Here is a 16,993-nt window from a genome sequence, read left to right on the forward strand (position 1 = left end):
AACTATTTTTTATTTTCATTTTATATAATCATATAAAATTTTGAATTACAAAATATTTTTTTAAAAAAAATTAAAGAGAGGTAATTTTTTTTATAAAAAAAAGCAATTTTCTAATTTAAAATTGAAATTTTATAAAGTGGTTACTCGCACACTATACGATTGTCTCACACAACATCCTAGCAAATACAAAAACAACAGAGAATAAATTAAAGATAAAACCACCAAGATTGGTAACCCAATTCAGTGTTAAAACCACCTAGTCTATGGGCAGTGTGCCCGGGAAAGATATTTCACTAATATATAAAAGTCGAGCAATTACAACATTGTACTTATCCATAAATAATAATGATTATAGTGACCCACGTACATTCCGACATAGTTGATCACCTAGGCTCCCCCTAGATGTAAGATTCTCTCTTTTAAACTTAGACTCCCCTTAAGTATGTGAATATTAGTGTTGAAATATATATGCTCCCCCTAAGTATGTTAGACTTCCTCTCACTTGATGATATCTTTTCTTCTACTTGTGAACTCCCTTCACATAAAAACTTAGGCGCTCCCTAAGTCTTGGGAACTTCTTCTCGATGAATAACATCTTAGGTTCCTCCTAAGGCTTGAGAAACCCTTCTCGATGAACAAAATCTTAGGCTCCCCCTAAAACCAATCTACCTTCATGAATTGAAGTAAGAACAAGTGAATGATGCGCCGCAACAAATAGCTCAAAGAACTTTTTCTTATAAACAATGTAGCACTGTAAGAATTTTGTAAAGCTCACACAATGATCTCACAAAAAATTGATGCAGCTACTCTAGTACAAGGACTTCTTGAGTTTAAATAGCACAGCGTAATGATGGAAAATATTCCCACATAAAATTGTTAGCTCATCAAAAAGGAAAACATTCCAAATAAAATAATCTGTAAAATAAGTTAAATAAAGAAAGAAATATTCTACAGATTTGGCAAACTGAAAGAACAACCTCTGAGACAAGGTCCACTAGAGATAAAATCAGAGACAACTCCTAAAAGCCTAAAGAATTAATACAAGAAACTTAAACAAATATATTTAGCCAATATCATAATTCTAAAAAACTTCCCTTTGGCTAAGATATATATTTTTTTAAGACAGGACATACTCGGTACAACCACTCCATACTAAAAATTCACAAGGGTAGGAACATAAAACAAGACTATTAATCTATAGAGGAAATAAAGGCTCATAATAACATGTCTGCAACCCAAAAGAAACAATAAACAACCAAAGAACAGTCCAAACTAAATGAAATAAAGCAGCCTAATAACAAAACAAAACATCAATAGAAATGACAATAGCCCAAACACTAAACCAAACATTTACAGTTGCAGTCATCCAACCAACAATCAGCCCAATCAAAACAAATCCAAGAACTAACTCCCCCTCTACCTTAAAGAAAATATCATGAAGAAGGTCTAGCCTGATCTAGATCGTCAGCAACCTGTCTTAACAAAGTCAGCAACGTTGTAAGCTCATGCTTCCAATAAGAGGCACAATCAATAACATCATTAAGTATTTTAAGCTCCTCAGACGGAGAGTGTAGAAGGCGAAGGCCAAAAGAAGACGTGACAAACTCAATACTTAGAGTTTCCTCAACAGTATGGGAGAAGGATGAGCAATGTCAAGAACATGATGCCCTTGAAATAACTTGTAATTAAAGTTCAACAACCCTGGATTGTTACCAACGGACACATCTATTATGAAAAGATCAGGCTTTTGGGACAACAAAAACCCATAAATCAATCGAGGATAAGTAATAGGCTGTTGGGATTTATGTCCTAAATCCCGTAGTCTATATATTTTGTAAACAAATTATTGAAAAATAAATAAATTGTCTATTTAAGAAATAAAGAATTCTAAGTTATTTGCATAATTCGAAATCCAATAAACTAAGATCGGAGGTTATTTAATGTAGCTTGAACAATATGTGGTTGACATACAATTGGATCACGTTCAAGGAATAACCTAAAAGGTTGGGTACCTTATCCTGGTAACACTATGGATACAACCCACTTTGTAAATGTTACAATAGTTGTAAGTGTTACAAACGATTCAATCCAAATAGTTCATGTGATGACATGCAAGTGGAGGTATCCTATATAGTGAGTCTGAATAAAACTGGACCATGAAATATAATCTCTCTTTATAACACTGTTAATTGAAGAGTTTTATATGTCAAACGATAACCATGTAACTCAATCTTAATCCTGAATAAGTTATGAACTCCTATTCTTAAGGGTCGTTCTTTGATTTGTATAAGTGAGAGTGGCCTTAGCTACTGACTCAATATGCTTACAATTTTGGGGACAATACCGCATGAAGAGCTGGAAACATAGCTTCACAAAATGGAATTCACTCCTTCCCGACTTTAGGGAAAACAGATAGATTGTTCCCATAAGTATTGGCTCAGGGACTAAAACAATGATGTCTCACCTTCTCATTGGCTCGAGAAGGACTTTGTTTATATTTAGATCAAAAATACAATTGTTCATGAGAGGATCCGTGGTACTTAAGGTACAAGAGGTAACTACAGAGGTAAAAAGATAATTTGACGTAGCTGTAATTATAGACAATTTATGAAAGGTTTGACTTATAAAATATGGTTAATTTAATGGACACATAAACATATTGTAGTTCATAGGAGAGAAGCTATAGGTCTTTAGTGGAATGTCTCATAGTTAATGAATGGTGATTAACTTAATTAAAGAGTTCAATTAATTAATCATGAATCATTGGAGCCTATAACTGTAAGTCCATTAGATCCCTCTACTAGCTCATAAATGGATTCAACAAGGATTTAAAATTGGAAGAAATTTGAAATATTCAAATTATTTTAAAGAAAATTAATTGTACATGATACAAAATAAGATGATGTTATTGCATATAATACAATAATATACATTATATTATAAAGTTAATTTTTAATTAGACTCATAATTAAACTACATAGTATAAGAGTATTAATATTTGAATAAGATTCAAATATTGGTTTAATATAAATTAGATTTATATTAAAACTATAGGTTATAATTAATATGCATGAGATTCATATTAAAAATATAGTTGAGAGAGAATATGTGTATTAGAATATGATTCATATATATACATTAAAATTAAATATGTGATATTTAATAAATTGATTAAATTGGATTTAATTAATAGTTTAATTAATTAAATACGTTATTTAATTAATAAGTATCTTGTATATTTATTATTTATATTAAAAATAACTCCTCTGCAATGCAGGGGAGTGGTGAGTGGGAAGGGAGTTACTAACTCCCTTCACATTAAATTGAGATGAGATCTCAATGAGGAGGGTGGCTCTTTACAGAAAGAAAACATTCACCTTGAATTCTTTAGAAATCCTCTCAACTTCCAAAAGAAAAAAGAAAACTCTCTCCTCCTTTCCTATTCTTTCAAGAGTTTCCACAAACTCTTCCTTGTCCAAGAGAATAGCATAGAAGTCTCTTTTGGTGGTGTTTGCTTGTGAATTTTGTTCATGTAGTAATGTGAAGGTTTAATTCTATTCATTGAATACATTGAAGGTTGTCCTTCAAAGGCAATATTCTTTATCTTTGAAATCCTTAAGAGCATGTTTAATTCTACAGCTTTTTTATTGTTCTGTTTAAAATTCATCCAATTAAGGCAAATAGTGGTCACACGCTTCTACAGAAGGAATTCAATTCCTTCATAGGCAATCTCAAAGCCTATGATCTAATGTGTCTTTGTCACTGGCCAATGACAAATACCATATAATCAAAATGGCCAGCGTTTCTAACAGAATAGCCAGAGCAACTGACAGAACGACGTGATGAGATGAAGGCCACCAATTTGTAATTCTAATGAGAAACAATGCAGCATATTTAGCACTTAGCTTAGCCGAAGTAAGTTATACAGTCTTAGACCAAGCATTTTTCAAACCAGAAACCAATTCTTTCATAAAAAGACGCAACTCATGAGTGTTAGGAGGAACAATCCTATCAAGAAACTTGTTGATAATACCAATGATGAACACAAAGCTATGACTTCGGACGAACTACTAAGATGTAGCATGTGATCCGAATAAAATAGTCTTACCTGATCCCACCAAATCAGTCATTATCAAAGTTTTTGTGGACAACAAACCAATCTTTTTCTTAGCAGCAATAGAAGATGATGCATTTGATCACTTTCGTCTAATAGATCGAGCAACAACAAGTCTGTCCTTTGAATGAGAGTGGAACCCTCGCATGCACACACCATAGGCATTAAATGTTGTTGCCGAAACATCATCTTCAACAACCTTCTTTTTGTTTTCTTTTTCTTTGTAATGGACCATCTTTGCTTCAGAAACGTAGGTTTTTTTTCGAGTATTTAGCATCATGCATAGACAATTTTCAAAGTAGAACACTTGAATAGTTTTCAAAACATGGGGAAGAAGATGAGCGACTACGTTGAAGGAAGTTAGTGCCTCAATTAATAATTGCCACCTACTTAATTTAAAATTTAAATTAATCACATCATTAAGCTGATCGTGGGTCACCAAAGAATGCCAGTATTGGGCTTGTTTAAAACCACAGCTCAAACCTACCAAAAACACACAGGTTAATTAATTGCCATAAATTAATTTTACAAAAGCCCAAACTCACTTTTAAGGCCTCAAATTGAGTTGCATCTGGGGCTTTTATAAAGATGTCTGCACGTTGATCTTTAGTCTAAACATGCTCAAAATTTGCTTATTTTCAACTAGATCATGTATGAAGTGATGTCGAATATCAATATGTTTCGCTCAACTATGTTGAACTGGAATCTTTGAAATATTAGTTGCACTAAGGTTGTCACAATAAAGAGTCATGGCTTCCTATAGTACATCATGTTCCTTTAATATTTGTTTCATCTATATCAAATGAGTACAACTACTACCTACTGCAATGTATTCGACTTCTGCAGTAGATAGAGAAACACAACTTTGTTTCTTGCTGAACCTTGATATAAGATTGTTTCCGAGAAAGAACAAAACTCTAGATGTACTCTTTCTATCCTCATAACTTCCTGCCCAGTCAGCATCACAATAGCCAACAAGAGAGCTACTCGTGTCAAAGATGTATAATAGCCTATAATCACTTGTGTCATTAATATACTTGATTATTCTTTTTGCATCAAGAAGATGATTAGATTCGGGACAAAATTGATATCTAGCACACACTTTAACTGCAAAGACAATATCAAGTCTACGGGTAGTGAGGTATAACAAACTTCCAGTAATGCTTCTATATAAGTTTTCATCAACACTATTTTCATTTGCATCTTTAGACATTTTAGAGTGAGTGGGAGTAGAAGTTCGTTTGACTTTTGCCTTTTCAAGCCCAAATTTCTTCACTATGCTTCTAGCTTATTTACTTTGAGAATTAAATATGTCTTTTTCTAGTTGTTTGATTTGGAACCCCATAAAGTAGATCAGTTTACCTACCATACTCATCTCAAACTCTTTCTTCATTTTCTCTAAAAGAGATCAACCATCTTCTAAAGCATCCCACCAAAAACAATATCATCGACATAAATCTGAATAATAACAAAATTCTTGTCAGCTTTTTCTTTTACAAACAATGTTTTATCGACTCCCTGTTTACCATAGTCATTCTCAATAGGAAATTGAGTCAATCGTTCATACCATGCCCTAGGTGCTTATTTGAGACCTTAAAAAGCCTTTTTAAATTTGTACACATGATCAAGGTGTGAGGAATCAATGAACCCTTTTGGTTGCTCAACATACACTTCCTCATTCAAGTACCCATTTAAGAAGACACTCTTCACATCCGTCTTAAACAACTGGAATTTCATTAAGCATGAAAAACCTAGAAGAAATCTGATAGCTTACAGCCGAGCCACAGGGACAAATAGTTCATCAAAATCTACTTCTTCAATCTGAGTACATCTTTGAGCAACTAATCGGGCTTTATTTCTAGTGACATTTTTATTCTCGTCATATTTGTTTTTTAAAATCCACTTTGTTCCTATAACATTAGCGTTTTTTGGATGAGGAACAAAGGTCCAGACATCATTTCTCACAACTTTACTAAGTTCCTCCTACATGGCATTCACCGAACACTCATCAATAAGAGCTTCACATTCTTTGGTTCAATAGGAGAGGTAAAGAAAATGTTTCTTATCATCTCAAGATAGATAACTTTATCTTTTCTCTAGGTGGAGACAGCGGCAGAATGACTTTTACAAACTCTTCACGATGGTTGCTTCTCATAGACTTCATGTTCTTCTGGCACATCCTCACTATTTTCATTTTGGTTTTCAGAGCACGTGTTAGATAGCTAGTCTAGAACATTTGAGCTAACAACAGGTAATATGTTATTTTCTTCTTCCTCAAGGATAGTAGCAACACTATCCAACACATCATCAATCAAAATATTTATTGATGTCATGACACATCATATACGTTTGTTGTACACGCGATAGGTCCTACTATTTAAGTAGCCAAAAAAATATGCCTCCATCGGATTTAGAATCTCATTTTCTTTGAGTGTCTGTGTCTACTAAGATATAACACGTGCTACCAAATATGTAAAAATATTTGACATTAGGTTTTCTCCCCTCCATGTTTCATAATTTGTGCTAGAGAAACCTGGACGCAGAGCAACACGGTTGTGAATGTGCCAAGCAGTACTCATAGTCTTAGCCCAAAAGTGAAATGGCATATTTTTGGCATGGAGCATGGCTCTAGCCATCTCTTGGAGAGTTCACTTCTTCCGTCCAACAACCCATTTTGCTGATGAGTGATGGAGGCTGAGAACTCATGATAAATACCAGTAGAAGTACAAACTCATTGAACTGAGATTTTTAAAATTCTCGACCATGATCACTTCTAATACGAATCACATAAAAAAAAATCTCTTTAAACTTGAATACACAGGGCTTACAAAACAGTGAAGGTTTCAAATTTGTCATGAGGAAAGTGCATCCAAATGTATCTCAAGTAATCATCAACACATACAAGAACATACCTTTTTCCACGGCCATTTGGTTTAAGGTTTTCTAGATGCCCAAGAATTAAGGATGACTGAGAATTATAAACCTGGGAATAGGATTGATGGGAATCAAGAATGATTGTGTTTGGTTGTGCACAGAAATACTATTTGAATTTTATGAGAACAAATTATCTTTGTATTTAATTTATAAAATTAATTGTGGAAACTCTATAAAATTTTATAGATTAATTGATAAACAATAAATTCAATTCAAAATTTTGAGAAGAATAATTATTTAACAATCAAATAATGATAATAATAAAATTATTAATTACGAGTATTTGTAAAATGAGTATTTTATAATTAAAATTACTAGAATAATGAGCAATTATAAAGTATTAAATTAAACCAAATTTATCTTTCAATAATTAATTTACACCATAATAATTTTAAACAAAATAATTTAATCTAATCTCCATTCATAGAATGGAAAAGCTTGAGAATAAAATGATAAGAATAAAAAGAAATAAAATAATAAAATTAAAAAAATAAAAATAGAAAAAGATGAATAATAAATAGAATGAAGAAGAGAAAAATAAATAAAATAAATATATTGAAGAAAAAATAGAAAAGAAAAAAATGTAAAAATATCACATAAAACTGAAAAAATAATTAAAAAAGTTGAAATAATAAATATAAAAAGAAGAGAAAAATAATGAATAAAAAAGAGGGAAAAAACAGATGGAAAAAGGAATAAAAAACGAAGGGACAAAAAGAAATAAAAGTGGAGGTTTATTAAAAACTCAACGATTACGGTGGGAATAAAAAGCATGCAAAGAGAGGCATCCTTGATGCCTCAGAAAAATGTTTTCCAAGTAAATACCTCAAATTCTCCAACCAAACAAGAATTTTATATATCAATGTCCATTCTCACCCTCTATTCCCTCAAACCAAACGACCAATAAGGTTCAAATGAGGTAGCTCCAGAATGTGATGTGAGGTAGCATGAGATACTTATTTATGAGGCACATGAACCTATTTACCAGCTTGACAGTCACCATAGATCGTGCTACTAGTGGCTTGGAAAGGAGGGAGGCCATTATAGTGTTCTTTGACACAACCTTTTGAATTGTTCACATACTTATATGACCCAACCACTCATGCCACATACTTGCCTCCTCTTGTCGAGATAGGTAAACAGCTTGAGAAGAATCATTAAGAGACCATAAATAACAATTAACAAAAGTGCAAGTACCTATCATAACAAGTATTTTGGCATCACCTGTAACAATGTCTTTGTTTCTAGTAAAATTGACATTCAACCCTTGAATACACAATTGGCTGATACTGATAAGATTAGCAGTAAGTCCTTCAACTAAAATCACATCACTAAGAGAAGGAAGACCAGGAAAGTTAAGTTTACCCTTTCCAATAATTTTTTCAATAGCTCCATCACCAAAAGTAACTCGTCCTGAGCTGGCTAGTTTTAGATCTGTAACATAGCTTTTATCTCCGATCATATATCTAGAACTACCATGGTCAAGAACCAGACTTCCTTGGTAGAAGACTTGGGGGATGTTAATATGACATTACATTTATGCTTCACATCTTTGATTTTTCACACTTGTTTCATTCGAGGAGTACGAGGAATCCTATTTCTAGAAGAATGAGGCATGTAAGACGAGTTTAGGAATCTATACAAAGTTCCATACAATTGAAAACAAAAAGTTCTTTTGTGACCTCTTTTTCCACACTGGTGACATATCTGTGTTTGCTTAAACTGATGATTTTGTATTTGGTTTACACTGCTAAAAGAAGCTTCTGGAAAGCCATATGATTTAGGAAGTTGTGCTCTTACAAACTCAATTTTCTGTTTTCCCTTAAGTTTGGATGGCTGATTATCCCTGATTTTCTTTTTCGAGAATTATGTCCCTGCATTGTCACTGACAACTTTTCCTTTTGTCAAAATTCGGTTTAGAGTTTCAGTGCCTGAGTTCAGCATTCTAACTGATTTGCACATGGCGTTCAACTCTCTTTTTTTGAACATCAAGAACCTTCGAGTCATCTTTCCACTTGTTAAACAGTGTTTAATAGGAGGGATCAGATGACACAGGATTATTCTCACTATTTTCACTTCTCGTGTACACAAAAAACTTAGGATTTTCACAAGACGAAGTGTCAAATGAGATGTTACTAACAAACGCCTTGACATCAGCTTCAGAGTCCCTACTACCGTCAGAATCATCATCAGACCAAGTCAAGACATAATTTCTAGCCTTCCTTTTTAAAAAAAATTGGGCATTCAGCTTAAAAGCAACCATAGCCGTCACACTCTCTAGACTTGAAAGACTTTTCTTTGTTTTGGTAGCTGGCAGAACAAACCTTGTCAGGTTCTCTTCGAACATTTTGGGTTTTAGACTGTTTAGGAGGAAGATTTTCTCCTGATCTGATACTACGATAACTTGGATTTTTTGTCTTCTTCTCAAATCATTTGAGAATACGATTGAATTGTTTAGACAAAAAGGATATAAAATCAGCAAGAGACTCATCAGTCTCCCTATTCAAAACATTAAGCTCCTCTTCAACTGAGGACTGCAAAGCAACTCCTTTATTTCGTCTTTCTGGTTTTCCTTTCAAGGACATCTCAAAGGTTAACAGAAACCCAAATAATTCATCAACTTTCATCTTGGAGATGTCCTAAGCTTCCTTAATGGCTATTACTTTCATATCAAATTTCTTAGGTAATGACCTAAGCACTTTCCTGGCCAACTTTTCTTCAGAGATTTTCTCTCCCAAGGTAAATGGCTCATTGGCAATGTCTAGTAACTGAACATTAAATTCAATAATAGATTCATCATCCTGCATTTTAAGATTTTTCAAATTTTGATGTCAATAAATGGAGTTGTGACACCTTGACTTTTGAAAAAGTTTCCCTCATAAGTAACTAACAAGATATCCCAAGCTTCTTTAGCCGAAGTACAAGTATTAATTAAACGGAATATGTTGTGATCTACACCATTAAATATAGCATTTAAAGCTCGTGAGTTCCCTAAAGAAACTTCATCTTCAGCTTCAAACCACTGAATCTTTGGTTTTAAGATTTATTTGTCATCAACATTCTTTATAGTTGGATGAGACCATCCTGAGACTATTGTCTTCTAGGTTTTGTTGTCGATTGATTTCAAAAAGGCAGTTATCCCGGCTTTCCAGTTAGAGCAGTTCATGCCATCAAGAACAGGAGGACGCATAGTGGAACCACCTTCCTTAATACCATCCGTGATCAAGGTGACCTACTCTGATACTAATTGAAATTTTGAAAAATGGTTACTCGTACACTATACGATTGTTTCACACAACATCGTGGCAAATACAAAAACAACAGTAAAAATAACAGATAGTAAATCAAAGATAAACAACCAAGATTGGTAACCTAATTTGATGATAAACCACCTATGTTGGTACTTATTTGTAAATAATAATGATTATAGTGACCTACATACAGTTCCACTTAGTTGATCACCTAGGCTCCCCCTAAGTCTTGAGAACTCCCTTTTTGATGAATAACACCTTAGGCTCCTCCTAAGGCTTGAGAAGTCCTTCTCGATGAACAAAATCTTAGACTATCCCTAAGACCAATCTATCTTCATGAATTAAAGTAAGAACAAGTGAATGACGCGCCGCAACGAATAGCTCAAAGAACATCCTCTTATGAGCAATGTAGCACTGTAAGAATTCTGTAAAGCTCACATAATGATCTCACAAACAATTGATGCGGCTACCTAGCACAAGGACTTCTTGAACTTAAATAGCACAATGGAATGATAGAAAAAAATTTCACATAAAATCGTCAGCTCACCAACAAGGAAAACAATCCAAAAAAATAATTTGTACAACAAGTTAAATAAGAAAAGAAATATTCTGCAAATTTGACAACTGGAAGAACAATCTCTAAGACAAAGCCCACCAAAGACGAAACCAGAGATAACTTCTGAAAGCCTAAGGAGTTAATACTAGGAACTTATTTAGTCAATATCGTAATTCTAACAAAATAATAATAATAATAAATTACTACATGACCTTTTAAATCCATTTTTAAAATTTAAGTGACTAAAAAGATATATTTTGAAAATTTAGAGACTAGCTATTCTAAAGAACTCGAGGATTAGAAGGGTATGTTTTCAAAACTCATGAATCAAATTCAATATATCTTTCTTAAAACTCAAAGATTAAAAAGATAATTCTAAAGTTAATTTGAATATGTTTTCAATAGATGAAAGGCAATGGAAAGACGAAGAAAGAAGAAAGAGAGGATAGGGTGAATGAGATGGTGGGAAAAAGGCAAGCACTAGTGGAAAGGCTTAAGTCAAGATCAATGCATGGATCTCTACTCAACTTCCAAGGTGTCCAAATCATTCATCATTTTCTTTTTCTTTTTTTCCTTTTAATTTTTTCATCATTATCTTCCCCCATTCTAAAACTTTTCATTTTTTCCTTTCTACCCAAAAGATTTATACTTGTCAAATTATTTTCAGATTTTCCTTTTACTACCCACTTATAATTATAATTAAAGGGAAAAATTAATATTCCATTTTAAAAGTTTGCCATCATTTCCAACTTTGCATAAATTTAAAAGAATTTTTTTTCTTTGAAGTTATTATATTAAATGTGTAGGGTGGGGGAATCCAACCTCTGACAAAGAGGTTGATAGTATAAGCATTATATCAATTGAATTATGCTCATTTTAATCTAACTGTCTGCTTACATTAGAACACACTACTGCATTTTATAACGTATCGCGTTAAAAATGGTCATGTAGCCCTAACACGATAGTCATCTTTATTATCACAGTTTCCTCAATTTTCTCACAGTTTTTTTATGAGAAAAATGAAGATCGCAATAAAGATGGTCATGGTCATCCTCGTTATAAAATATTTGTTTTGTATCCTCATTTTTCTCATAATTTGTTAGTATTTTCTAAAAAAGATGAAGATCGCAGTAGATGGTCATCGCGTTAAAGCTACGATAAACATGGTCATTCCTAACGCGATAAGTTATAAAATGCAAAAATGAATTCTAACGTATGCAGGAGGTTAGATTTCAAACATTTATGGAGGGGGAGCATCAATCATAAAATTTTTTAAAAAAATGTGTGGCAGATCATCAACAATTTATGAAAAACGTGATAAAGAATGGATATCGCAATAGAGATGGAAATTCGTATCAATACAAAAGAAACTCAATTTTCTATTTGATAATATCTTCAAATTGATGTCACAAAAATGGTGGACATTGTTTTCCTTTTCTTTTCTTTTAAAAAACCAAACTTCATTAAAGACCAAAAAAATTAGGTATAGCAGTATTCTTCATTAAACATAATGATGAACCATTTGAACCATGATTTATGGTTCAAATATCTCTACCCTTTGTGGAACTAAAAATAATACTAAAACATCATTGTTTACTTAATTTTACTATAGAATGAAAAATATAATAAAAATTATATTTTGGTGAATCCAAATTAAGAGTAATTATTTTAAATAACAAAATTGCTTGAAATTTTTTTAAATATAGTAAAATGTCATATATATCAGTGATAAACACTGATAAATACTAATAGACATCTATCAGTGTCAGTAATAGACATTGAATGACATTGAAATATGTCTATTAGTGTCTATCAGTATCTATCACTGATAGACAATGACATTTTAGTGTTGTCTATCAATATTTATCATTGATAGACAGTGACATTTTGCTATAATTATAAATAAATTGACTAATTTTTCTATATTTAAAAATCCCGAATTAATATCAATATACTCATTTCATAAATAAGATATGCTAGTAATCAATATTTTATCATACTTTATTTTCGACATTTTCATAAAATTTAAGCCCATATGTATTGACATTTATGATTTTCTGTATACAAATTGACCTTCAAATTATTTCATTTCAAGATGATTTATATTGAATTATAATTTTCTTTTCCTTCACTTTCTTAGAGGAGGGGGAAAAACTTCAATTTTATGTTTGCAGGAAAACTAGTCCAAGTCAACACATAAACAAAGATTCAAAGGACCAAATATCCAAAATCTTCTCAGTATCTAAAATATCACTATAATTTTTCTTCATATGCACACGTATAAGTTTCTTGATCTACATAATATATACTTCCATTTTTGTATGGACAGTTTATGATCAAGATGGAAAATTATGGCTCTGCCAAAAAATATAATTTACAACTTTTTCTAGCTCTCTATATAAAACTTTTTGTTCCTTCCCTTTCACAAACTATCTGAGCCTTTACCTTCCATCTTAAGTTGTTGAATTCTCTGGTGTAACCTTCTCCGGTGGTCGTGGATCTTCCAAAGTCCGTGCCCTAGTATCACGGCGGAGTATATACCATGCGTGATGATCGGAGCAAGAATGTTATCGGTCTGAAAACATCATGACAAAACGCATACTAATATGTGAGTTTCTTGCCTCTTGAAATTAGTACATTGTGTAATTTACTTCGAAAGGTTGGGTCTAGCTTGGCTAGGAAAGGTCTTACCTGGATCCATTCGAAACCAAGGTAGAGAGCAAGGAGTCCTTCGAGGAGGGGAGAGTAGATCTTCTTCATTTGTCTTCTCTCATACCACGCTGAAAATGTTTACACATAATGATGTTAAGGGTGAGCGAGGCCATCGTTAACAATGAAGTGGAAATAGAGAGAACGTTATCAATCAGCGCACAATATAGATGGCCTATTTTCACTTTGATCACCCTCTCATTTTTCAAACTTCACTTACCTATCCGATTTGAGAAACATGAACAATCAAGTTGTATTTACGAAGTAAAGAAAGGTTCTATGTGTTGATAATCCTATATTGGAAAGATTGAGGGACCTCACAATCTTTAAAACATACATAGGTTACTCTTCACATAGTCAATTGGTTTTGGAGATGAAACTCCATATTTATCGATGCTATAAGGGCCTATAAAACCTAAACAGATATTCGGTCCAAAAAAAAAATTGGGATAGTACTATGAACTCTAAAAGTAAGGGAAAAGATCACTAAAGGGTATTTCAAGGCAACTAAGGCATCTAGCCTGCTTGTCCTAACTCTCCAAAAGATGTCATCAAATAGACGAAATAAAAGGGAATGTCAAAAACTCAAATGACTAACACTAAAGGCTAGGCAAAGATAAAGGCAACAAAGCTAGATGAAAAGGAAAGAATTAATGAGTCATCTCCTTTAATCCCCTTTGTTCAACTTTCTCATGTATGTATAACACTGAATCAGTTTGATATAACAATTCAGCTTGACATCAAGCAGGTATTAGACTGAGGAGTGAGGACTACAGAGGACTGAAGTCATGAAGAATCAGATACATTTCAACATTGCTTTACAAGTGCAACGAATACGGTAAAAATGAGGATTAGAATTGAACCTGCGAAAAGCTTTTTAAGATCTTTGCGACCAGATCGAGATTGCAAAACGGGGGCAACTACATAAGTAGGATCTGGAGGAAAAAAAACAAGGCATTCATTAAAATGGAGACAGTCAACCAAACTGAAAACCAAATGTTGTTTAAATGATTCGATAGAATATCGACCTTTCGGCGATGCAGCAACGTAATAGAGTGAACCGGTAAGAACAGCTGTGATAACAGCTGCAAAGGCCTGAGCAAATGGCACGAATGGAGGCAGCACCCCAGTCTATAATCAAAAGTGCACGGAACAAAGTTATAACAGAAGAGAAAAACTGCAATCATCACGACAAGTGAACAGATAAAATTCATCATAATCGAAAAAAGGGATAATTTTTCATACCAGAGATGCCATTCCTTGAACATCAGCTCCAATATCAGGACTCCTTAAGAATATATCAGCCAGTGCTCCCTATAAAGTTAAGGGAAGAGAGATGTTATTTAGTGCACCTTAAGACTGAAATTCAATCAACATCCAACAATTGCATATATAGAAACCGGTGAATAAAGCAAAAAATTTCGAGCAAGAGTAAGGGCGGTTGGCCTTTAATATGAGGGAACAAAATGTCTAAATATCAAAGAACAAACCTGAACAGCTGCCCGGTAAAAGAGCTCCTCCCCGACCGAGCTTGCAGCAACGATAAGAATGAACTGCAAGAGTTAAAACACAAAGTAAAGAAAGCTTTCCATTTCTTGTGCAGACACCAAATTAACAGCCTTTTCATCAGATATTCATCACCATAACTAGAAGTTCATTCAAAAGGCTAGCAAGTGGGAGAGAGTAAATTATTTACCTGCCATGGAGACATTCCGTAAAAGAAGCTTCGAAGCTCCTCATCCTCAACGTCTCTAATCGCCCTAGCATGGGGTGATAACTTCACAACTTCATCCTACAAACAAACCCAAGTTTCATATCATCAGAAAATCATTTGGAAACTAATGTCTTAAATTTATGGAATGGTAGATGGCAGGTGCATCAGAACACAAGTTCCAACCCACAGCTTCTTTCCAGGTTTGGAAATTACTTTCCAAAAGCTAAAACATTAAACTGAAACCAAAAACAAAATCATTACCAAACATGCCCTACATTGCCCATATTTTTCACCTCAAAGTCAAAACCAACCAAACAACTTCTGTAAAATTGAAATTTCCTTTCATCAAAGAACTCAAAACCTACATCTTATCTAAATCCAAGCAAGCTAAAGCATTTGTTAAGTATCAACTTACATCAAGAATGAAGAGAAGAGCCATAATTGGAGGAACAGCATAACCAAGCCCTCCCAAAATAGCATCCAACGATGGATGGAATCCTCCCATCCAATCAGTCCCAGATATTGAACATATAAATCTTCCTGCCAGTGCCATTGCACCATAAATCCCTACAAGAACAGAACAAAAAATCAACAAACTAAAGAAACAGATTTTAAAACCCACAAAGCTAAATCTCAGAAGGAAACCATTTTGACTCACCAACTCCATAGCTGAGCCTCACAACAGCACCAATCTTTTCCCAAACAGGGAACTCTGTTTCTCTGAAACTACTATCCAGTGTGGTCACCTCCATGGCCCGGGCATTGAACCGGCCACGTGTCTGTCCCTCCTCCAATCTCTCACTCCTCGGCTCCGCCGACGCCCTAACCCCGGCCGGCACCGAAACCCTCCCGCCGGCACGTTTCCTCAGCGGAAAATGCGAAAGCCTCGAGCTTGAAGTGGAACAGATCCCAATTCTACCACCAAACGACATCGTCGAAGTGTTTGAAGATACAGAGAGAATCGAAAGCTCCATTTTTTTACTTCCTTTTGGTTATCTTCAAAACGGTTCGAAAATCGGGTTTTTAAACAGAGATTTCGGGTCTTTCGGGAGTCCGAAACGGAGAATACTTCGTCTTCTTCATTGAAAATTTGAACTCAAGATGGGAATCTTGTTTCGAACCTCATAATTTTGTTGACTGATCGAATTTCTAATGGGGATTAACAAGAGAGATGATTTACGGGGATTGCTTTCTGGACCGTCCGATTGACCTGGTGGCAGATCGGACGGTGATAAGATTGAGATATGGGGCCAGCCATGAAAGTGATTTTTGAGAAAGCTCAGGATTTTTTTGCTAGTTACAGGGTGAGGATGTCGGAGGGGATATCCCGTTGACCAATGAAATCCTGCCACGTGGAGATAATGTTGTCCTTAAAATGTGACGTGGAAATTATTGTGTACTTTTTAAAAAAAATGTTTACTAACTTTTTTAGTTTACATTAAAAGTTTAGTATATTCATGTTTGAAAATTATTGTGACTTTTAATTAATTAGTTAACATGCATGTACTAGTTTCTTAGGGTCGAAGGTTTGAATTCTTCTATTTAAATTCATTTGTTATATTAAAAAATAGTTAATTTTGATTCAGATTAAACATGTATCAGAATTTTTGTTAAATCAATTAATGATACATGTTAAGAAGTGATGGGTTTCACATATTTCAATGGAAGTTTGAGTAGAATAATTGCTACACTGATTATGATAAAGATTTTTCATT

General features: G+C 33.6%; 2 protein-coding genes across 2 annotated transcripts; both read right to left on the reverse strand.

Moving 5' to 3' along the window:
• Positions 1-4,907: 4,907 nt before the first annotated feature.
• On the reverse strand, positions 4,908-5,327 carry LOC150032313 (secreted RxLR effector protein 161-like). Its single transcript, XM_090306676.1, has one exon. The coding sequence runs from the start codon at positions 5,325-5,327 to the stop codon at positions 4,908-4,910; it is 420 nt and encodes a 139-aa protein (XP_090162802.1).
• Positions 5,328-13,076: 7,749 nt separating this feature from the next.
• On the reverse strand, positions 13,077-16,496 carry LOC120091972 (CAAX protease self-immunity protein). Its single transcript, XM_039050156.2, has 9 exons — positions 15,937-16,496; positions 15,694-15,845; positions 15,261-15,356; positions 15,055-15,117; positions 14,810-14,878; positions 14,593-14,695; positions 14,428-14,499; positions 13,547-13,635; positions 13,077-13,430 (listed from the first exon to the last, which is right to left on the reverse strand). The coding sequence occupies exons 1-9, from the start codon at positions 16,250-16,252 to the stop codon at positions 13,278-13,280; spliced, it is 1,113 nt and encodes a 370-aa protein (XP_038906084.1). The 5' UTR covers positions 16,253-16,496; the 3' UTR covers positions 13,077-13,277.
• Between the last annotated feature and the right edge of the window lie 497 nt (positions 16,497-16,993).

The sequence above is a fragment of the Benincasa hispida genome, chromosome 11, assembly GCF_027475165.1.
Source record: "Benincasa hispida cultivar pf3 chromosome 11, pf3_genome.v1.1, whole genome shotgun sequence".
In the NCBI taxonomy this organism is placed as follows: Eukaryota; Viridiplantae; Streptophyta; class Magnoliopsida; order Cucurbitales; family Cucurbitaceae; genus Benincasa; species Benincasa hispida.

Excerpts from the sequence above, each read along its gene's own strand:
- LOC150032313 (XM_090306676.1), bottom strand. The coding sequence starts at position 5,327 with ATGTCTAAAGATGCAAATGAAAATAGTGTTGATGAAAACTTATATAGA.
- LOC120091972 (XM_039050156.2), bottom strand. The coding sequence starts at position 16,252 with ATGGAGCTTTCGATTCTCTCTGTATCTTCAAACACTTCGACGATGTCG. Across the intron at positions 15,118-15,260 it reads ACGGAATGTCTCCATGGCAG|TTCATTCTTATCGTTGCTGC; the intron begins GTAAATAATTTA and ends TAACTCTTGCAG. Across the intron at positions 14,879-15,054 it reads TTTACCGGGCAGCTGTTCAG|GGAGCACTGGCTGATATATT; the intron begins GTTTGTTCTTTG and ends TTAACTTTATAG.